General features: G+C 45.3%; 1 protein-coding gene across 3 annotated transcripts in view; it reads left to right on the top strand.

The window, feature by feature from the left end:
- Positions 1 to 23950, top strand: part of REEP1 (receptor accessory protein 1) — an 82152-nt gene that overhangs the window by 31125 nt on the left and 27077 nt on the right. For all 3 annotated transcript variants that reach the window (XM_081166791.1, XM_081166792.1, XM_081166793.1), the window contains exons 2-5: positions 10529 to 10601; positions 13657 to 13733; positions 18948 to 19068; positions 21005 to 21118. In XM_081166791.1, coding sequence (XP_081022917.1) covers positions 10529 to 10601; positions 13657 to 13733; positions 18948 to 19068; positions 21005 to 21118 — 385 coding nt within the window. The remainder of the gene's footprint in view (positions 1 to 10528; positions 10602 to 13656; positions 13734 to 18947; positions 19069 to 21004; positions 21119 to 23950) is intronic.

Below are 23950 nucleotides of genomic sequence, written 5' to 3' on the forward strand. Positions count from 1 at the left end.
ACAGTGTGCTGTACAGTGGAAACTTGGTTCCCGAACTTAATCCATTCCGGGAGTCCATTCCGGGAGTCTGTTCAATTCCCAAACTATTTGAGAACCAAGTGCAGCAGCTTCCTGTCGCCAAACAGAAGCCGTACCGAGTGTTCGGCTTCCAAAGAACGTTCGAAAACCGGAACAATTACTTTTGGTTTTCCTTCGTTTGGGAGCCAGAACATTCAGCTCCCAAGGCGTTCGAGAACTGAGGTTCCACTGTACCATTTCTAAAATTATTATTATCTGCATTTTAGTATATACGGCTTTCTACACTGTTTTGATTCCATAGATAAATTACTTCTTAACAATAATCTTGTATACATGGTTAGCTGTGTGCCTTTTATCTGTATTTGTCTTAATTTTTGTGAGCTGTGTTGAGTCCCAGTTTTAGGGGAGAGGCGAGATATAAACAAACAAATTTAAATGGTACTGGTAATAGGAAACGGGGACTCATAGCTTGGCTGCAGCTAGCACATACCCTCCAGACCACAAACTGAAATATTGCAGCAGCATTTGTTTAGATGAGAAGTTTACAGCTTCTCTGTGCTGGTTTTGGGGAAGCACAATTTTGTTTTGCCATGAACCTATGAAGAATTTGTTATCCCAGCAGTGCTGTAAACTTAGGAGGCTCTCAGAAGCTCAACTACCAAGAGGTTCCACCACCATGGCAACCAGGGAAGCAAAGCTCAGATGGGTTGCGGTGTCATTAGGAAAGCCATGAAACATTTCTTTTATGGAATTTACTCAGTTTAGTAGGCCGGTTTCCACTGCAGTGGCTATGCAGTCCAGAATTAACTATAAGCTAAAGTGTAGAATCCCACCCAATCAAATTCAAAACCACGTTATGACACAATTATTTAGAATTTCTCAATGTGGAGAGAGTGCTGGCATTGACCATGACTTTTTTCTTTTCTTTTTGTTAACTATATTTTTGATAACTATATTTTGGTTGAACTTTCCTCATGAGATTGCAGGGCAGTAGCCTTGCTTGTTCTTAGGCTGGCACAGGTAAAATACGGTAATATTGTGTATTATTGCTGGAGAGTCTGTGAGAATGGTGGTTTTTAAGAACAGGAATTGTTCTGCTAAAGCTTATCGTTTCAGATTATTGGGTTTCTCTTCAACAAATCCTTTTGCATACATTGTGCTTGTGTATTTTGGTTAAGACCCCTTTATCGCTTTGCATACTTTCTGAGTTAAAGTGCTAAGGGAAAAGGGACTGGTGTTCCTCTTAGCACAGCATCGCAGATTCTTTCACAAACAGGGAGTGGACTTGTATGAATGCCTATTCAGTGTGTTTCAGAAACATTCCAGTAATTTGTTTAAAGCAAAACGTAATTAAATAGTGAATAATTTAATAATTGAGGAATGTTTAATTAGATGACGAATGCATATTAGCAGGCACTCTAGGTTGGTGTTGTGAGCTATAGTAGTAATCGACATCTCTGTTCAAGAAGAAGACAATCTCAGCATTAAGCTTGCAGCTAGAGCAGTGGTGTAGCTCTTTCACATTTGATAAAGCTCTTTGAGGAGGCACAAAACAGACACACACACACCCAGGAAAAACTGAAATGTACCCAAATCGTTTAAATTTTGTTTACAGCTTCTCTTTATTCTCCTTTGGCCCATTTTTAATTGTTTTCCTTACAAGGTGATCCCAGGCAACTGAGGATAGTGTAAATGTGTTGACATAATGGGGCCGCATAACCATTCAGATACGTCTATGAGACAACATCACGGAGAACAAAACCTTCACCTTGCCACCCCTCAGAATAGAAGAGGGAATGAATGCTGGGTCTTGCCATACTGTATTTGCAGTTTAGCATCCAACAGAACAAGAGGGAGCATTGGCCTGGTTGCTTTAACAGTGGGGCCGTGTTCATCCTCTCCCTGATCACACAATCTGTTGTGACCCCGCCAAAAGTGACTTGGACACTGACACATAGCGAGTGGGCCAAGCTAGGTTGCGGAAGCCATTGATGTGGATTGCAGAGGTGCTGCACCCAGGCCCCGATTCCAGGCTTGAACCTTCCAGTCAGATTCCCCCAAGAGGCCAACACCTTCACCGCCAAAGAGTTCACCCCAGGCCCTGCTCACCAAAGCAGGCAAGGCACTTTGCGGGAAATAGGAGATGGAGTGGTAGGCTCCAAGTGACAAGGCTACCCCTTTCCATCCTCAGGAAGGAGAGGAACATAGGAGGGATAATATAAGCTCTCCGTTGAGTGGGTCTCCTTGGAACAAGTTGTCTGCTTGCTGTGAACTGTCCACGGTACTGAAGAACCTGTGTCTGGTTGACATTGTTTGTCTAGTACAGTGGTACCTCTGGATGCGAACAGGATCCATTCCGGAGCCCCGTTCGCATCCTGAAGCGAACGCAACCTGTGTCTGCGGGTCGTGATTTGACACTTATGCGCATGCGCGTGACGTCATTTTGAGCGTCTGCGCATGTGCGAGTGGTGAGACCCAGAAGTAACACATCCTGTTACTTCCGGTTCGCCACGGAGCGCAACCTGAAAACGCTCAACCTGAAGCATATTTAACCCAAGGTATGACTGTAGTTCATGGGTAGGCAAACTTAGGCCTGGGGGCCGGATCAGGCCCAATCGCCTTCTAAAGTGGGCCCACAGACGGTCCGGGAATCAGCATGTTTTTACATGAGTAGAATGTGTGCTTTTATTTAAAATGCATCTCTGGGTTATTTGTGGGGCCTGCCTGGTGTTTTTACATGAGTAGAATATTTGTGGGGTATAGGAATTCGTTCATTTCCCCCAAAAGAAATATAGTCCGGCCCCCCACAAGGTCTGAGGGACAGTGGACCGGCCCCTGCTGAAAAAGTTTCCTGACCCTTGGGCTCTAGTTCATGTTTCCTGATCTAGCCTGTGCATTATTAACTGCCTTTGGCATCAATGACTAGACCACTTTTTGGAGCTGCTTTCTCCAAATCTTTCAACGTGCTCAGCCTCACCAGGATTGGGCACGGCCTAGTGCAAAAAATGTACCCATTGTTTACTTAAAACACTTGCATGCCACATACAGTGGAACCTCAGTTGTCAAACGTAATCTGTTCCGGAAGACCGTTTGACTACAATAGCGCAATTCCTTTTAAAAAATGGAGAAACGCACCTTGGAAGCTGTTTGACTTCCGAGGCGCGTTCAAAAACAGAAGCATTCACTTCCAGGTTGTCGGCGTTTGGGTTCCGAATTGTTCGGCTTCTGAGGCGTTCGACAACTGAGGTTCCACTGTATTTTTTAACCCCACAAATCTTTGAGATACCTTACAACAATTAAGTAGCCAAATCCTTTCACCTCCTTTCACGGTACCCTGAAACAGATTGCCGGGGGTGTGTGGAAATGCCCACAAAGCAAAATGTCCCCTGATTCAACTCCTTTGCATGGCGACTTACCTCAAGTCCCCCTTGCTTGACTGCTGTCCCCTTTTACCATCTACACTCCTTTGCACTTTCCCTCTCATGCTATATTTTCTCCCTGTCACAAACAGTATGCACAAACCGCATACACTGTTAGAGGAGTGGGGAACATTTTTCCTCTGAAAGACCAGTACAAATAACTCCCTCCTGAGGGTGCTGTATGTGAGAGAAGTCACTTTTGAGCCATTGTTACTGTTGGGAAAGCAAAATAAAATCGCATCGGAGTTCCAGTCACAGAATTCCAATGTAACATGTAGTCTGACTCTTAGAGACATATGTAAACACATCAGGGAGCAATCCTCACACTTCTTCAATGGGAAACAGTCCAGAGCTTTGCCATATATAACCATTTTCCACAGGGCCTATAAATCCAGCTGTCTCCGTAAGGCCAAGTTAGTTTCTGTTGTTAGGATAAACGAAAGAAGCAAATGTTAGTTGTCAAACGCTGGAGTCTTATTTTGCAGGAAACAAGAACATGAGATAGCAACAAGCCAAGCTCATGAAGGAGAAAAATGAACTGGAAAAAAGTGTGGTACAGTTATAAATAAGGAGAGAGGGAGAGAGAGAGAGAGAAATCTGGTCAGGCTTTTTAGAGGCCTTGTATGCTTCTTTGGGGTGTAAGATTTCATTTAAACAAATGTTTGGGATAGATATTTCACTATTAAAAAAAGGTAAAGGACCCCTGACAGTTAAGTAGGGCTCATCTTGCTTTACTGGCCGAGGGAGCTGATGTTTGTCTGCAGACAGTTTTTCCGGGTCATGTGGCCAGCATGACTAAGCCGCTTCTGGCGAAACCAGAGCAACGCGCGGAAACGCCGTTTACCTTCCCGCCAGAGTGGTACCTATTTATCTACTTGCACTGGCGTGCTTTCGAACTGCTAGGTTGGCAGGAGCTGGGACCGAGCAACAGGAGCTCACCCCGTCGTGGGGATTCGAACTGCCGACATTCCAATTGGCAAGCCCTAGACTCAGTGGTTTAGACCACAGCGAGGCTAACTGTTCTGAGCAATGTCTCTGCTATGCCACAAACCCTCTTGTGTAACTTTGAATAAGTAGAACGTTTGATAAAACGTTCTTTTATTTTATATAAATTAATGCAGTATAAATATTTCTCGGTAGTGGCGCCTTCCCTGTGGAACACCCTCCCACCAGATGTCAAAGAGAACAACAACTACCAGGCTTTTTGAAGACATCTGAAGGCAGCCCTGTTTCGGGAAGCTTTTAATGTTTGATGTATTATAGTATTTTAATATTCTTTTGGAAGCCGCCCAGAGTGGCTGGGGAAGTCCAGCCAGATGGGCGGGGTATAAATAATAAATTATTATTATTATTATTATTATTATTATTATTATTATTATTATTATTATTATTATTATTATTATTATTATTATTTTACCACCGCCATGTGTCTACTGACAGTAACTGACTCTGATTAAATTCTGAACTTTACTGCCAACCAGGGTGGGAGAGAAAGATATCTTTTTGCTGAACTTGTACCAGATTGATTGTACAGCAAGGATAGCTAATCCGCATTAAGCCGTTTTGAACATGCACCCTTAGGGCAAACTGGATGTGACAGAACTGCCACATTTGTTTGGTCAGATGTGCTTTTTCACATACCAAGTAAGGAGAGGAGTGTGCAGGAAGTAAGGAGGGGCAGATCCCTTTACCTTGGTGCATTCTGTTTAATAACTGTTCTCCCGCCTCCCTTCCCGGATCAATTTCGGTATTGGAGCCCGGCTGGTGGGAAAGTGCCTGAAATGATGGAGTATGGGGAGGTCAGGTCAGTACCTTCACAGTCTTGTCAGTGCTAACCCATATATTAAAAAAAAGGTAATGGGGGGGGGGGGCGGAACGGAGAAGAGAAAGTAAGGGAGCAAATGAATATAATCCCAGCTTTCTTGGTGTGGGCCAGAGTGCCCAAATTGCATCATCAGCCACACTAGTTGTGGGAACATGGTAACCCCGAGGATAGATTACTGCAATGTGTTATCCGTAGGTCTGCCTCTGAAGACGGTTCGGAAGCTTCAGCTGATGCAGAATTCAGCGGCCAGGTTGCTTACTGGAGCAAGATGGTTTGAGTATATTACACCGATCCTGGTCCGACTGCACTGGCTACTGATTAGTTTCCGAGTCCAATTCAAAGTGCTGGTTTTGACCTATAAAGCCTTAACAGCTCAGGACCACAATACCTCAGGGACCGCCTCTTGTCATATGAACCTTCCTGGACCCAGAGATCATCTTCTGAGGCCCTTCTACATGTGCCTTCTTGAGAGGTCCAGAGGGTGGCAACATGAGAACGGGGCCTTCTCTGCAGTGGCACCCCGTCTGTGGAATGTTCTCCCCAGGGAAGTTCGCCTGACACCTTCATTATGCACCTTGAGGCACCAGGCAAAAACATTCTTTTTTTTTACTAGGCCTTTGACTGATCTGATTGACATCCTATGCCCTTTTAAAATGTGGTTTTTTAATGGGGGAGTGGTTATTGGATTGTTGTTTTTATTTTGATTATATATTTTGTGGTTTTATATTTTGATTTTCTGTGAACCGTCCTGAGACCTCCGGGAATAGAATGGTGTTATAAATTCAATAAATAATAATAATAATCAGTTTCTGCCTGCTCTTTAAGGGAAGGAAGATCTGGTAATGCAAATCCTATGTTTCCACTCTTCCGACTGGCTCTGTCCTGTTGGAGACTGTGGGTTTTACCTATTCTGTAGCTGCGGAGTGATGGCAGCAGCAGCTGACAGAATGCTTCGCTTCCACCCCTTTCTACCGTCTTTCCACCCCCAGTGCACATTCATTGTACTTGCTGTAACATCTAAACAAGGCTCACAGAGCACTAAGTGAGTGACTGCTTCTGGTAAAGTCTGTACTGTGATTTGCATCTTGCTCCACAATGCTTAGGGCGAATTCCAAGTATTAGCAACCTGCTGTCATTATACATATGTGTTTGGACGGGTTATTTGTGCAAAATTCCTTTTTCTTCCTGGTTCTTATTATAAAAATCCCCCCTTGTGTGCACACTATGAGGCCACCGGGAAATAGCCCCGCATTTTCCATCCTGTCATCTGCATAATGGGCTCCCTGGAAAGAGTTTTCACCATGCTATAGCTGTGTTGTGATTGGCTGCAGAGTTAGTCTGAATCCTGTGTTCCATCATGATGGCATGAAGGGGCAGAGCAGTGGGTGTTGTTGTTTTTAGCTTGCTGTTGAATTCAGCGTGGGTGGCGCTGTGGTCTAAACCATTGAGCCTCTTGGGCTTGCTGATCAGAAGGCCGGCGGTTCGAATCCCCGCAATGGAGTGAGCTCCTGTGGCTCTGTCCCAGCTCCTGCCAAATAGCAGTTCGAAAGTACACTCGTGCAAGCAGATAAATAGGTACTGCTGTGGCAGGAAGGTAAACGGTGTTTCCGTGCGCTCTGGTTTCTGTCATGGTGTTCTGTTGCGCCAGAAGCAGTTTAGTCATGCTGGCCACATGACCCGGAAAGCTGTCTGTGGACAAACGCCAGCTCCCTTGGTCTGAAAGCGAGATGAGCGCCGCAACCCCATAGTCACCTTTGACTGGACTTTAACCTTCCAGGGGTCCTTTACCTTTTGCCTTGTTGTTTTTAGCTTGCTGACGAATTCAGTGGGGTCATTTTCATTTTCACATATTTAGGTACCCCTTTTATTGGTAAACATTACACTGACATGGTGTCAAGAGCAATATCTAAGGAAGTTTAGAATTTAGCATAAGCTTGCTCCTCCCCTGTAAGACATCTAGCATGGCTTTTTGGTAGCTGCGTCTTTTTCTTTGGTGATCACTAAGTAAGATTGTCTTCCATAAACAAGGTTTTAACAGTGAGTCCGTAAGTGACTGTGGAGGCCAATTCTGGACCCACACGTCCTTCCACAGTGGGGACATTGGTTCCCAGGCGGGAGTTGATCACAGTGTGGACTGGAAATGGGAATAATCTGGGATAGTGTTGCACTAATGTATCCCTGATGATATGCTTCTGCTAAGACACTAGTAAGGGTACTTACATCAAATCCTAAAGCACTCTAGCCAGCATTACTGAACTGTAGGTCTGGGCAACCCATGGCTATAATTTTTCTTAAGTCAAAATTTTAGAATTTTTCATAGATTTCATGAATTAAATTTATGCACAGTTTTTTTTTTTTTTTTTTGCTTGCCTCACGTTGAAAAGAACTTCATTAATATAAACCTCTGAGGGAGGCATCAACAAGAACATCTTAAACATCCTGGAATGGTAAGTTCCAGGATAATATATGGCTTTCTGCTTTATTTACCGGAGTTTGGTCATATTTGGGCATTGGGGTGCTGTTTTATTGCACTTCCTGCCCAGTTTTAATGCACTTACTTTGTTACATGTTCTGTTCTTAAGTGTTCTTCAGTAATAAACTAGCAGTAGAACAGCAGATACTGAAAAACAAATACTCTTGATCATGGCCATCAACTGGATTGCTGAAAGCAGTCAGATTGTAGAGCACTCATTAGTTGGCACGGAGCCAGTGTCTTGGTGTGGAGTTTGACCCCATTAAGAAAAGGCATGTGCCTTATAGCCAGAGCTGTGTACTACTCAGCCACTATTAGTGTCTCCATTTTCCTGGACTAAGCTTACATTTACTCAGTCTGTTGGTGACCTCAGGCAGTCATTCAGAGTGACGCTGCCTTACTTGACACAAAGAGAAAGAAGAAATATAACTGTGTCATCAGTATGCTGACCCAATACTGAAAGCCACCTAGATAGAGATCCAGGAGACTCAACCGAGTCACACCATCCCTGCCATTACAGGTACTCTACCAGAGTGATCAAGGCAGATTCGGTTGTGAATCCTGGCCGGAAGCCAGACGGAAATGAATCTAGACAATCACTTTCAGCTGAAAGCACTTGGAGCTGATTTGCTATGTCAGGCTTCAGCAACTTGGCTGGGAATGATTACTTAAAAGCTGGGCTATAATTCCCTAATACCATGGGGATGTGAGAATGCCTTCTTTAATGGGATTATGACTCCTCCTTGAAGAACAGCTGGTCTTCCTTAGTGAAAGTCAAGTTAGAATTTGACTGATTGCCTTGGTAAGCCTTCAGAAACCAAGATGAACAGGATCAAGCAGAACATCTGTACATCTAATATATATGTGTAGAAAAGGAGTGTTGGCAGCTTGCCAGGACAGCTTGGTATAGTAGTGTTCTTCTCCTGGTAAGTGCAGCTTTGTGTGTTATCCTTACTTGATCTCTCAGTGGCTTTTGATACCATGGTATCCTTCTGAGCCAACGTAGTGGGATGGGTATTGGACACACTGTTCTACAGTGGTTCTGATGCTATATCCAGGATCAGCTTCAGAGAATAGCATTGGGTGATGGTCTTTCAGCCTCCTGGTAGTTGTGCTGTAGGGTAGCTTTGTCTCCAGTGCTATTTAACATCTATATGAAGCCATTGGGAGTGGTCATTGGGAGAGAAGTCAAGCAAGGTGTCAGCAGTATGCTGATGACCCCCAGCTCTACTTCTCTGCAACATTTGAATCAGGTGAGGCTATGCAAAGCCTGAGCCAGTGCTTGGACTCAACAGAGAACTGGGTGAGGACCAGTATCCCGGCAAGACAGAAGCACTGTGGGTGGTTGGTTACTGAGCCGATTACTTATTTGCATGGGGTTGCACTGTCCCCATGAGCATCTGAGGATGCTCTTGAAGGCCCAGGTGACCTCAGTGGCCAGGAATATCTTCTATCCATTTCAGCTAGTAAGACGACTGCAGCAGTTCTGGACCAGGGTAGCCTTACCGCTGTCGTCCATTCACTGGAAGCCTACAGTCTGGATTACTGCAATGTACTCTATATGGGGCTGCCCTTGTGGAGGGTCTGAAAGCTGTAGCTGGTGTGAAATGCAGTGGTGCTCACTGGGGCAGGATATTGTCAACACATTACCCCGCAGTTGAAATAATTGAACTGGCTGTCAATTAGCTACCATGCTAAGTTCACTGTGTTGATTTTGGTGTATGATGTCTTGTACAATTTGGGACCAGGATACCCAATAGATCATCTCACCCCATATATATCGTGAGGGCCTCCTGCAGACGCCATCTTTCTCTGGAGGTCCATTCTGCACAATGTAGGAACCAAGCTTTTAGTATAGTAGCACCTGGTCTTTGGAATTCCCTGCCCATGAAAAATTGGACAGGAGCCATCTCTGGAGTCTTTTTGGCACCTGCTGAATCTTTCAACAAGTCATTTCAGCCAAGATCTTTCCCAGTTTGCATCTGCATCTGAATTGTTTTTAAGATAATTTTATCCTTTTCACACTCATTTGCTGCACTGGACACTTGGGAGGAAGAGTGGGATGTACTTTTAAAAGATGAATGAAATGAAATGAAATACTTTATTGTCACTTGTACAACTTGTATACAGTGAGATTACACGAGCACCCCCCACTCAGCTCTCTTATTCTTAATCCCCCTCGTTTACTGACGCACACCCACCAAACCCAAAATTCAGTTGCCCTGTTGTTATCTTTTCATTCAGCAGCCTAACAGCACACGGATAGAAGCTGTTCTTTACCCTGTTGGTGCGACTAATCATGCTTCTGTATCTTCTGCCTGAGGGCAGGAGATCAAGAAAGTGCCGACCCGGGTGTGAATCATCCCTGAGAATTTTCTTCACTCTCCTCAGGCAACGTTCTTTCGCTATTTCATCCAGCAGATTCACGAGACAGCCCATAATATCTTGTGCTGTATTCACCACCCTCTGTAGGCACTTCCTATCAGTTGATGTCAAACCAGCGTACCACACCGTGATGCAGTATGAAAGGACACTTTCTATTGTTGACCAGTAGAAGGAGATCATCAAATGTTGATTGACATTGTTCTTCAATACTCTGAGGAGAGTATTTAATTTAATTTAATCTGGATTCTACACGTATGTAGTTTTGTTCTCACTGAAAGGAGTTAAACTGAGGCAGGAATTAAGAGTAAAATATTTCAGAGAAAATGTCCCTGAAGTGGTCATTACTTCTCAAAAAGATACATTTCCCGGTGGCAGAAAATGATCTTTGCTCTTTTCCCCCTCTTCCAGGCTTGTGTTTGGCACTCTTTATCCTGCATATTACTCATACAAAGCTGTAAAATCAAAGGATATTAAAGAATATGTAAGTATCACTTCTGGGATTATCAAGGTAAACCTAGGTTTCTGTTCACAAAATGCCTCCCAGTAGATTTTACCTGGCTCTTTAGGCAGAATGAAAAACTTAACATGCTTCAGAGTTTCAGATTTGATTTCCCTATATGTATATTTGGTGCTAAATAATCAGCGTACATCTTCCACCATTTTGCCTCACCTGAGAAAAGAAGAAATTTTTGTAAAAGTAATTTCTATAGCTAACCTGGAGACTATTTAAAAACACATATGCTAGGTATAAAGTCCCATTGAATGATGCTTTTGCGTAGCTCTTGCATAAAATCCCATTAAAAAACAAAAAGTAGTGGGAAGCCTGCATGACGTACATCTTTCTTGTATGCCTTCAACTCCCTACTTAAATGGTTAAATTCTGTATTCCCAAATTCAATTTAAATAGGGTCATCATGGTGGTTTAGGTAATTTATAGAGGTGTATTGGATGTTAACACCAGTGCTGAACACAATGTGGGCAGCCATTTTGTCATTAGTTAAAAAACAAGAACCTTCGATACAGAGTTCATGAACAGTTATTGCCGGTTAATGCTAAAAAAATATTATTACCATGGCCCTTCCCAACTACAGTGAACTTAACTGCACCTCTTAGCATACATTTGGGCTGGTATACCCAACTCTAACCTTCAGATAGCAGGAATTAGGCATTCAGTAGCTAATTTTGTAGTAACCAGGTTTTGGGGTACAGTAAAAAAAGTTTGCGATACTGGGTGCAATGATACAAAACAGATATGGGAATTCACTGAAATTGTGATAGTCGTATTTACAAGGCAAGGCTAGATTGAGGCTAAGTAGCTAAGCTGAAATGAATGAATAGCTAAATATTCTCAGTAGTTTACAAGAGAGGGGATCATAGAAATATTGTGCAATATGGAGGTATATAAATAGCAGGTGTTATGTAATATAAGGACTTATCCTTGTAACTTTTGCATAGCTGTCATTGGAGAGGTTTGGGGTTAATTAGGATTATCATATCCATTTCAGCATAAGAGTGCACAGAGAATATTCAGAATCGCAGACGTGATCGCTTGTGGCACCAACAAATGCTGTGGCCAGGAGCCTTACTCTGTGAACACTTCTTTTGGAGATGAGTTGCCTATAGTTTACTCCTTCTTGGAGGTATAAACTGTGTTCTTTTAGGCCCACATTTGTAACTGGAGATAGCTCCCAGTGCCCTCTTCCCATTCCGTCACTTAGGAGTAAATCTAAAGATAATTCAAGACTCTTGTACAACTCTTGAAACACAATAATGGCCAGGAATGCCTGCACTTTAGTGACTCACTTGAACTGATGTATTTGTTATATAGGCACTGCATACAGTTTTTAGATACTTTCTAAAAACAGTTCTAGGCTAATAATGAAAACTCAAGTTCTTAATTTTTAAACAGTGTGAACTAACTATTAAGCTTAATAAAGCATTACAAAATGAAGCATTGGTTTGTACAAGTAACCTAGATTGAAATTTGGTGAATGGTGTGAGTTTGACCTCTCCTCCACAAGAATGTTGAAATATGATTTATAAATCTAAATGCAATTCAGTGCAATTTGAAAACAAGTTCAGAGCCTCTATTTCATCTATGTCATTTCCTATCAGTTTCTTGGGTCTTAGGACACATTCATAGCATATAATTACCGTATTTTTCGCCCCATAAGACGCACCGGCCCATAAGACGCACCTAGATTTTTTGGGGGGAAATAAAGGGAAAAAATTTATTTCCCCCCCAGGTGCGCTGCGCTACACCAGGAGCTTGGGGCGTGCGGAGCTCAGCGCGCCCCAAGCTTCTGCGTGCCGGCAAGGTCTCCGCTAGCGTGGGAGAGCCGGGCGCCTCTCCCAGGGCTAGCGGACCCCTGCGCTAATCCAGAAGCTTGGGGCAAGCTGAGGTCAGCGCGCCCCAAGCTTCTGCGTGCCGGCAAGCAGTCCGCTAGCCCTGGGAGAGCCGCGGGGCTCTCCCAGGGCTAGCGGATCGCTGCGCTACACCAGGAGCTTGGGGCGTGCTGAGCTCAGCGCGCCCTAAGCTTCTAGGTGCGCGCAAGCAGTCCGCTGCCGCCCCAAGCCTCGCGCACCCGGTGGGACCTCCTGCCGGGTGCGCGAGGCTTGCAGACACTCGCCCGAAGCAGGGGGAGCCCTCCCGAGGGCTCCCCGTGCTTCGGGCGACAGGCTGCCGCCCCAAGCCTCGCGCACCCGGTGCGACCTCCTGCCGGGTGCGCGAGGCTTGCAGACACTCGCCCGAAGCAGGGGGAGCCCTCCCGAGGGCTCCCCGTGCTTCGGGCGACAGGCTGCCGCCCCAAGCCTCGCGCACCCGGTGGGACCTCCTGCCGGGCGCGCGAGGCTTGCAGGCATTCGCCCCATAAGACGCACCCCGATTTCCCCTTCATTTTTGGAGGGGAAAAAGTGCGCCTTATGGGGCGAAAAATACGGTAAAGCACTGTTATACCACTGTAACAGTCATAGCTTCCCCCAAAGGATTCTGGGAGCTGAAGTTAAGGGCCCTCACGGAGGTACAATTCTCAGCACCCTTAAACTACAGTGTGGTATTCAGCTAAGTGTTGCTCACAAGTAGACCCACTGAAATTAATGAACATGACCAAGTTCCATAAATTTCAATCAGTCATCCTTACGTAATACTTAGCTGGATTCCCAAGATTCTTCATGTCTGTTAGGGGAACGAGAATGCTCTAAACGTGTGCTGTGGATGTGACCATAGTTTCTTGTGCCAAATGACCCTTGTTCAAATCACTCTTTTTCATTTATTCCTAAGAGTAGACATTTTGGTGCCCAAGGCAGAAAATCTGAAGGCACCTGTGCCTCATGCTTACAGAGTATATAGTAATAAAAACAATAATACTGGTGCCTCAAAATTTGCCGCCTGAGGTAAACCAACATGACTTGGCCCAATGGTAGGACTGGCCCTGGCCCTGAGGGAATGAGTCCTGGGAGAAAGAAGCAATACCCACAATCGTTAGGAAGTGCTAAACGAACATTTGCTTATAACCATTCTTGTGCTTTATTCCTAGGTAAAATGGATGATGTATTGGATCATATTTGCACTCTTCACAACAGCAGAGACATTCACGGACATTTTTCTTTGCTGGTTAGTATCCCTCCCAGATGCTTCCTTCCCTCCCTCCCTCCCCAAAAAAACAAAAGCAGGGAAAAACAAATGTTTTTGAAAGGAGCAAAAGTGCAAGATAATATTCAAAGTTGCTCAATGGCACCAGGTGCATCAGATGCTTATCTTTAAAAGCTGGACACTTCCTCTGTCAGAAATGCCACATTAGTGTGGTACATGAGGGGTTTGGGATGTGTGTAATAAATTGGATGGGAAATGCTATGCAGGGAAATGGCTGCAAAGAGTTTAATGTGATGGGTCTGCTGCAGTGAATGGGAAGCTGTGAATCCTGCTGCCACATTTGGCTCTGAGTGGGTTAAACCACAGAGCCTAGGACTTGCCGATCAGAAGGTCGTGGTTCGCATCCCCGCAATGGGGTGAGCTCCCATTGCTTGGTCCCTGCTCCTGCAAACCCAGCAGTTCTAAAGCACGTCAAAGTGCAAGTAGATAAATAGGTACCGCTCCGGCGGGAAGGTAAACGGCGTTTCTGTGTGCTGCTCTGGTTTGCCAGAAGCGGCTTAGTCATGCTGGCCACATGACCCGGAAGCTGTACGCTGGCTCCCTCGGCCAAGAAAGCGAGATGAGCGCCGCAACCCCAGAGTCAGTCACGACTGGACCTAATGGTCAGGGGTCCCTATGCCTTTACTGGTACTGGAGAGCACTCAGCAAAGTGGGTTGTGGAGGATTAGTTTTTAAAAAGGGCAAAGCAGGAAAAGTGCACCACTCTTAGTTTAGTCATATGTGGGAGAGCATAACATTTGTCTGAGGCTGAATCTAGTTTCAAGGAGAAAAACTGTACAGTGGTGCCCCGCAAGACGAATGCCTCGCAAGACGGAAAACTCGCTAGACGAAAGAGTTTTCCGTTTTGGAGGTGCTTCGCAAAACCAATCTCCTATGGGCTCGCTTCGCAAGACGAAAATGTCTTGCGAGTTCCTGCGGGTTTTTTTCCCTCCCCCCCCTTTTTCTAAGCCGCTAAGCCACTTATCAGCTGATCCGATAAGCCGCTAAAAGCCGCTAATAGCGCTAATCTGTCAATGGGCTTGCTTCGCAAGACGAAAAAACCGCTAGACAAAGAGAATCACAGAACGGATTCTTTTCGTCTTGCGAGGCACCACTGTATCTATGATAAGAATAAATGAGAATGGAACAGAGTTCACACAGAAGGGAGAACCCCCTCTCTGCCATCAGCAAACTCACTAGCGTTGCCCAAGAATGGTCCACTGTTGCATCTTACCATCCTTCAGTGATGATTGTAGTAGAACAAAGAACTCAAATCAAATTGTGGGGAGAAATAGCCGAAGCAGCCCAAGCCCAGCTACTGGGAAGGAGATGCCCACCACCTTATTGCATCCCACCTGTGGCCAGAATCAGTAAACAGACAAGGTGCTGTCTTCACAGCCACCCTTCGTTCTTCTTGATCCATTGACCTCCCAGGTGGGTGGGCTGGCAGTGACAAGCGAAGTTGGAACAGAGCCAGAAGGAAGAAAAAGTTGGCTGGGCCTTAGAAACTATTCAAACCAGGCCCACGTGGTGATCAGAGTTCCCTTCTGACATAGCTGCAGTACACTTAACTTGTGTGTGTGTGCTTGTTTGCATGAATATGTGCTAAAAGCATCAAGGAAACAGGCCATGGAGAGCGACCCTTGACTTTTCCTGCCCCAAGCTTATAGTATTAATTGGCCTTGGGAAAGTCATGGCAGGCTGTGGTGGAAGAGGAGGTGCTTGGGGGGGGGGGGAGTGGGAAGAGAACATGAGGATCTGAAGTGGAGAGCAGGCAGGTTGCTGGCACTCGTTTGGCTGCAGGAATTGCCAGAGGGAGGAATACAAGGCGCCATCTTAGGGACTCCACTCTGGATTTCTGAAGGGTTTACTCCCTAGCCTTCTCTTCTGCCAAAGATATCCTGCAAGGCAGCCGAGGTTTAGGGCCAGAGCTTTCCTTCTCCTAGATGGGCTACCTTCCCAGGTTGAGCTGGTAGAAGGAAAGATTCAGGGAAGTTTTTAATGTGTGACATTTTAATATATTTTTAATCTTTGTTGGAAGCCGCCCAGAGTGGCTGGGGAAACCCAGCCAGATGGGTGGGGTACAAATACAGTGGTACCTCAGGTTAAGTACTTAATTCGTTCCGGAGGTCCGTTCTTAACCTGAAACTGTTCTTAACCTGAAGCACCACTTTAGCTAATGGGGCCTCCTGCTGCTGCCGTGCCACCAGAGCCCGATTTCTGTTCTTATCCTGAAGCAAAGTTCTTAACCTGAAGCACTATTTCTGGGTTAGCGGAGTCTGTAACATGAAGCATATGTAACCCGAGGTACCACTGTAATAAATTATTATTATTATTATTAGGATAGGGCTCTTGAAGAAGGAAGCAGAGAGGAGGGAGAAAAGGCACAAACAAGGATAAATATATTGTGCTTTTTGTCTGCGTGCTCTGTTTTCCATTCCTTGTTTGCCTGTACCTATTGAGTTAGTTTGTTCTCCCACCCATTTCCCTGTTGCGATAGACGTTTGAGTTTATTGGTGTGGTGGTGGAAACAGTCCGTCAAACCACTGCAAGCTGAACAAACTGGAGCTTCCTGTTTGCCTTCTCTTTCAAGCATGAGCTGAAGGCCTCCCAGATGCTGCTGGATTATAATATCCATCAACCCGACTGTAACCATTGGCCATGCTGGCTGGGGTTGGTGGGAGTCCGACATCAGCTGCAGGGCCACATGTTACCCACCCCTGGCCTAGAGGAAGACTATAACAGCCCTGCAGAATCTGATATATTTGTTTTTGTGCTGAGGTGCTTTGGCTGTACATTAGGATGTACGGAAATGATTTGTTGGCTTCCTAGACCTTTTAGAAATAAAATAAAAAATGTATGGCAGGTCTGCAAAGTCAGTCTTACACTCGCAGAGGAGAGAGCTATAATTTAGATGTGTTATGAGACTGCAGTTGCATCATCAGCCAAGAAGGCCTGAATTGCTTAGAAGAAGAAAGAGAGAAATGGTGCTGTGAGGAACCTTGTTTCGTTGTTATTTGAGTGGGGATGGAGAACAATATGAAGAGATGACTGAACTTTTGAGATCAATTAAGGGATTCTTGTCGGGAAGCGGGTGGCGCTGTCGGTTAAACCACAGAGCCTAGGACTTGCTGATCAGAAGGTCGGCGGTTCGAATCCCCGCAACGGGGTAAGCCCCCGTTGCTCAGTCCCCGCTCCTGCCAACCTAGCAGTTTGAAAGCACGTCAACGTGCAAGTAGATAAATAGGTACCGCTCCGGTGGGAAGGTAAACGGCGTTTCCGTGCGCTGCTCTGGTTCACCAGAAGCGGCTTAGTCCTGCTGGCCACATGACCCGGAAGCTGTACGCCGGCTCCCTTGGCCAATAAAGCGAGATGAGCGCCGCAACCCCAGAGTCGGCCACGACTGGACCTAATGGTCAGGGGTCCCTTTACCCTTTACCTTTAAGGGATTCTTGATTTGTCTAACAGAGTTAAAGATACCAGCAAAGGGGAGGGAGAAGGGGAGAAACTTCTAAAACAGGCATGACCAACCTTTCTTCAGGCAGAGGCCACATTGACCAGTGGACAACCCTCCATCAACCACGTGGGCATGGCTGAAGCGTGAAAATGGGTGCAGCCAAAACCTAATAATAGGCAACATGGAAACCATAGTTCTCAAAGCTGCCTTCTGAAAGGCTTTCTTATAAGCTGTTTTACACTATTTTAAATCCTTTTTGGGTATCCGTCACTAAATTCAGATTTTAAAAGGACAGATTTCGGGGGAGCCTTGGTGGAGCACAATTCGTGGGTTAGCCACCCCTGCTATAAACGCATTTGGTCCCATCAGCAATTGGCCACATAAAACAACAACCGTAATGCTGCCTTTGAAAAGGAACAGGTCAGCACTTTTTCAACAAGTATCAATGCAGCTATCCAAGAAACTCACTGGCAATATATCCTCCTCTAGTTCCTGGCTCTCTCTCTCTCGATTAAGTGGAAGGATGGTTGCACCAAAATGTAACTTGACACTCCAAGATTATTGTTTTTAAAGTAATGCTACCATATTTCAAAACCAATGTAATATACTTCTATTTTTGACCTTTAAAGCCCTTTGTGGCCTAGGACCCTTGTACCTACGGGACAGCCTGTCCTGGTATGCCCCACGGAGGACCTTAAGGTCCATAAATAGCAACACCCTAGAGCAGTGTTTCCCAAACGTTTTTGGGCAACGGCACACCTGCTTACCAGAAAAAAATCTCGCGGCACACCACCATTAAAGCCCCGCCCCCGTGACGTCAGCGCGCAGCGTCACGCCGGGAGGGACGCACAAAAATGAAAGTTTTTTCCCTCCCCCTTGCCGGGGTGGGAGGAGGCAGCAGAGCGAGGGCAGCTGAGGCGGCGGCGGCAGCTGAGGCGGCGGCGGCTGCGATAGCGGGCGGAGGAGGAGCCGTCGCCGGGAGTTGCTGCTGCTGCTGTTGCTGCTGCTGCCCGGACATGCCGGCCTCCTCCTCCTCCGCTGTCTCGCGCTCCTCCCTTTTGCGCGCGCTGCCCCGCCGCTCGGCACCACCACCGCGGAGCCGCCCCGGCTCGACGCGGATCCTCGCCGCCGCCGCCTCTCGCCGCCGCCTCTCGCCCGCCTCCCTCCCACGGCACACCAGCCGGTGTCTCACGGCACACTAGTGTGCCGCGGAACACCGGTTGGGAAACACTGCCCTAGAGGTCCCGGGCCCTAAGGAAGTTAGATTAGCCTCAACCAGAGCCAGGGCCTTTTCAACACTGGCTCCGGCCTGGTGGAACGCTCTGTCCATGGCCCTGCGGGATCTGATTTCTTTCCGCAGGGCCTGTAAGACAGAGTTGTTCCGCCTGGCCTTTGGCTTAGAATCAATTTGACTCCCTCCCCCTCTTTTTTCTTTTTTCCTTTCTCCTCCTGTGATGAGGCTGCATTTTAATGTTTTAATGTTGTATTTTAATCTTGTTTTTAAGTTGTATTTCAGTCAACTTGTTTTATTATTGGTTGTTAGCTGCCCTGAGCCCGGTCTTGGCTGGGGAGGGTGGGGTATAAATAAAATTTATTATTATTATTTTGTATATCTATATCTCTATATCTGATGTGCTAGATTTTCATCCTGGATTATACTCTGGTTGTCAAGAGTGTTGATTCTTAAATGTTGGAGGAGGCCTAAATGTACAAATTTCTACTCTTTTCTTTTCCTGCAGGTTTCCATTTTATTACGAACTCAAAATAGCTTTTGTAGCTTGGCTGTTGTCTCCTTACACAAAGGGCTCCAGCCTCCTATATAGGAAATTTGTGCACCCCACATTGTCTTCGAAAGAAAAGGTAATTGCAACTGTTTCTCACTACTGTAGTTGGGGGTAGTGATTATTTTAGAAGAACAATTTAGGCTGCAATTCCATTCATACCTATCTTGGAGTAAGCCCAGTTGGGCTTGTTTCTGAGTAGATATGTCTAGGGCATATGTCATTTTCATGTATTATTTAAATGTTCTCTTGATAAGGTAGTTCTTTCCCCTCAGCCAGTTTTTTTTATCTGGTTTGTGTTGCTTTGCAAAGCTCAGAGCTGCTGAATCCAAAACTACTCATTTCTCACAAATAAACATCATTACTGAACAAATTGTCCCTACTGAGATGAGGAAATGATGGTCAAATGTGCCTGGAGCTATTAGACTTAAACACTTTCAGGTGGTCTGGTAGCTTGATTTCTAATAAAAATAAAGTATCCACAGATCGTTTTATTGGTTTAATAAATGTACAGGCCACCATTCAAAATTTCTCTATGGCAGCCATTTAATAGAATTAAAAACCACATAAAATAACATAATTATAATCCTAATAAGTCATAACATATTTCAGAGCCTTGTATATCATTAATTAGTTTCGATATATCACAGCCAACCGCTAAAGCTGTAAAGAGCTTAAGGCCAGGATAGCTCAAAGACCAGCTCATTTCCTATGAACCAACCCATAGACTGAAATTCTCTTTCAAAGTCTTGTTATATGTTCCACCACCAAAAGAGGTTCATTTGGTGGGAATCTGACTGGCTTTGTCTTGGCTATGGACTTCCCTCCCAAAGGAGGTGCAGCTAGCTCCATCCTTTGTGACATGCAAGGCAGGCGGTAAAAACAATCATTCCTTGTGGCTTTCAATATGATTGGAGATTTTCAATTCTGCTTTTGTTTATTTTGATGGTTTAGTCATAGTTTTTGTCACCTGAAGGTGTTTGGTTTGACTTTATTCTTTTATGTAAACTGCTCTGGGCCCTTATTTTTTTATTTATTTATAAATAATCAAACAGCTTGGTAAATGTGAGTATCAGCTTCGCTTCCAGGGCAGGTGCCAAAACCTCTTCCTCAAGATAGGCTATAAGATTGCTCCTTCTCAGACTGGGCCTCAGCCAGGCTTGGGAGAATGCAAAGCCCCAGAGGTAGCCTTCTGATTTACCTGTATCTATACAGGCCCCAGGGACGCGGGTGGCACTGTGGGTTAAACCACAGAGCCTAGGACTTGCCGATCAGAAGGTCGGTGGTTCAAATCGGGTGAGCTCCCGTTGCTCGGTCCCTGCTCCTGCCAACCTAGCAGTTCGAAAGCACGTCAAAGTGCAAGTAGATAAATAGGTACCGCTCTGGCGGGAAGGTAAACGGCGTTTCCGTGCGCTGACCTGGTTGGCCAGAAGCGGCTTAGTCATGTTGGCCACATGACCTGGAAGCTGTACGCCAGCTCCCTCGGCCAATAAAGTGAGATGAGCGCCGCAACCCCAGAGTCATCTGCTACTGGACCTAATGGTCAGGGGTCCCTTTACCTTTACCTTTACCTATACAGGCCCCAGGCTCTCCCTCATGGTCAGATTATTGGCAAACATGTGATTCTTATTTTTTTAAAGCCTCATTTAAAGTGTGTCAGTTCTAATGCTTACAACATATGGAAAACATTAATGAGGAGAGCTGAATTCTTTCTCATCTTACCTTTTCCACACTCTGTTGCTTCAACAGCAGAGAAAAGAAGGTAGCTTCGGCTCCCCTCACCTGCACACCCTTTTGGAATATAAAAATCCCTCAACACTTTACGTAATAATTGGGGAGACACATGAATAAACAAGCATGGCTGCCCTTCTTGCAAGTGGTTCGACCTAGAATTGTCTCTGAAGGTGTCTGAGGACAGAGAATGAATGCAAAAGTACTTTGGAGGAGCTTGGAGGCGAAATCCCTTTCGATTGTGTTTTTATTTTATTTATCTATTTTTTTGTCTTCCATAATAGGAAATAGATGACTGCCTAGTCCAAGCAAAAGATCGAAGCTATGATGCCCTGGTGCATTTTGGGAAGCGGGGGCTAAATGTTGCAGCCACAGCTGCTGTGATGGCAGCTTCCAAGGTAACCAGTGGGATAACAAAGGATACAGTGGTTGTGTTAACATCACAAGTCTATGTTTCTAGCCAGTGGCAATGAGTGCCTGAGACATAACGCTCAGGGCAGAATGCTCTTAATTCTTTAACTTTTTATGTACAGACCTCTTGTGACTAATAAACAGAGGAAGAATATAGAAATCTGGAATTGTTCAATCTTGGCACCACCTGCACTATTTCAAGCAGGATTAACCTCTTTATAATCAGTCATGGCTTCCCCCAAAGGAATCCTGGGAAATTCAGTAGTAGATAGGTAGCCGTGTTGGTCTGCCATAGTCAAAATAAAAAAATTCCTTCCAGTAGCACCTTAAAGACCAACTAAGTTAGTTCTTGGTATGAGCTTTTGTGTGCATGCACACTTCTTCAGATAAGGTATCTGAAGAAGTGTGCATGCACACGAAAGCTCATACCAAGAACTAACTTAGTTGGTCTTTAAGGTGCTACTGGAAGGAATTTTTTTATTTTGACTGGGAAATTCAGTTAGTTAAGGGCGCTGAGAGTTGTTAGGAGGCCCCCTTTCCCCTCACAGTGCTACAACTCCAAAAATTACCTGGGTAGAGGGTTTTATTGTTAAACCACACAGGGAATTGTAGCTCTGTGAGATGAACAGAAGTCTTCTAACAATTATCAGTACCCTTCAGAAACTACACTTCACAAGATACTTTGAGGGAAGCGATGCTATTTACAAACGTCCCAGTCTCATTCAGACTTCTGCTGACTTGTCCTTTTGGATAACTGGCAGGAGAAAAATGGATTTAGGGTTAAAAACACGTACAATGACTTTACTGGGCTCAGAAATTATAAAGAGATAGTTTACAGAATGTAGCCCAAATGGTACACAAATCCAACCGAGAAACACTTGGTTCTTTCAGAAACTGGAATCGATCATATGAACTCTTGTCTAACAATACTAGAGTATTAGTTAATTGATACAACTGAATTTTATTAAACTGCACTTATTGCACATATTTATTAGTAATTACTTCTTACAATAATTGCAATTAAATATGATACAACTCTGGTCCATTGAAATGGTCACCTGCTGGCATAAAGGAGAGTCTCCTCTTAATATGGCCACTTTGTCCCTTTGGCAAAGGGTGTTCACGCTTCAAGTTAAGAAACCTCAGGAAACATTAGTTTTAGCCTGAGATGTGGTGCTATTACTAGTCAATACAGTGGTACCTCGGGTTAAGTACTTAATTCGTTCTGGAGGTCCGTGCTTAACCTGAAACTGTTCTTAACCTTCAAGCACAACTTTAGCTAATGGGGCCTCCCGCTGCTGCCGCGCCGCCGCAGCACGATTTCTGTTCTCATCCTGAAGCAAAGTTCTTAACCCGAGGTACTATTTCTGAGGTAGCGGAGTCTGTAACCTGAAGCGTATGTAACCCAAGGTACCACTGTATTGTCAGTGTAAAACAGAGATTGTCACACTGTCAATGTAAAACAGAGATTGTCACACTGAAGAAGCATTCTAGGCAAGGTTGCTTTTGTCATTTGATTTGCAGACTCTGCAAATGCAAAAAAAATTATCTGAAGAATTTATGATACGAGGTAGAGGGCCTAAGGGTTTGATATATATCAGGGTGGGGAGCATTTTTTCAGGCAGAGGGCCACATTGCGTTCTGGGCAACCTTCTGGAGGCCACATGGCAGTGGTGGGTGGAGTCATAGTTGACAGTGAGAGGATCAACGAATGTACACTTTGAATAGTAGGCTAGCCAATGAAGAGTGTGGCCGGGGGAGAGTCTTGAGGGTCACATATAGTAGGTCTTGAGGGCTGCTTTTGGCACCTGAGATTCCCCCCCCATCCCTGTTAATAGATTCACCCCTTGACACTGTGTTTAAGCTTTTCGTGAATTGTTACGAAGTGGAATTATGCTTTCCTGTAGGGAAGCAGTTTGACATTCTGGCCACTTCCAGGTTGCCACTATTTTGCGGGTGGGATTCAGTTGCATACTGGCAAATTCAGGTTGCAGAGTCAAAGTGGATTTGGCCCTCCTGCTCCCTCCCCCAAAATGTGACTTCTTGTAGTAAAGAACGGGAGAGGAAAATGTACCAAAAATTCTGTGGTGATACTTGTTTGATGTGACATCTTACAACATCCCTGCGAACAAGGTGCTTCCCTCCCTTGCTGCCTGTGTCACCCACTGCCGCCGCCAGAGAAGCTGCACAGACATTGGAACCGGTTTCGGGTGAGGTCTCATGAAATCGGGTGATTTCAGTGAGATCTCTCCTGAAATTGGTGGTGGTATCAGCGCCGCTTCTCTGCCAGATGTGGAGGCGGCAAGATGTCCACGGGGGCACCGCCTTGAGGGCTTCCTCCACCGGAGGCCATGGCCTCACCCAACCTAATGGCTGTGCCGGCCTTGCCTGTAAATAAACCAAAGTGGCTTCTCAATAAACAGGTCACCTGGAAGTGACCTGAGGCGGTCAGTGTTTCCAAAATGCCTGAAGGTCCTTAAGTACTGTAAGTAGATATAAAGATGGGGCGCCTCCAGTGTATTACGTTCAGCATTACTCTAAACCAGGAATAGGCAAACTCGGCCCTCCAGATGTTTTGGGACTACAACTCCCATCATCCCTAGCTAACAGGACCAGTGGTCAGGGATGATGGGAATTGTAGTCCCAAAACATCTGGAGGGCCGAGTTTGCCTATGCCTGGTCTAAACATTCTAGTGGACTACAGATAATATTAGGCCAAGAAAATCCGAGTGCAGAGCTACGCCACTGCCACACGAGCAACAGAACCTGGAATGATAGCAGCAAGATCACCCACAGTCTCTTAGCGCCAAAGTCCATCT

This window comes from Podarcis bocagei (assembly GCF_964188305.1).
Source record: "Podarcis bocagei genome assembly, chromosome: 13".
In the NCBI taxonomy this organism is placed as follows: Eukaryota; Metazoa; Chordata; class Lepidosauria; order Squamata; family Lacertidae; genus Podarcis; species Podarcis bocagei.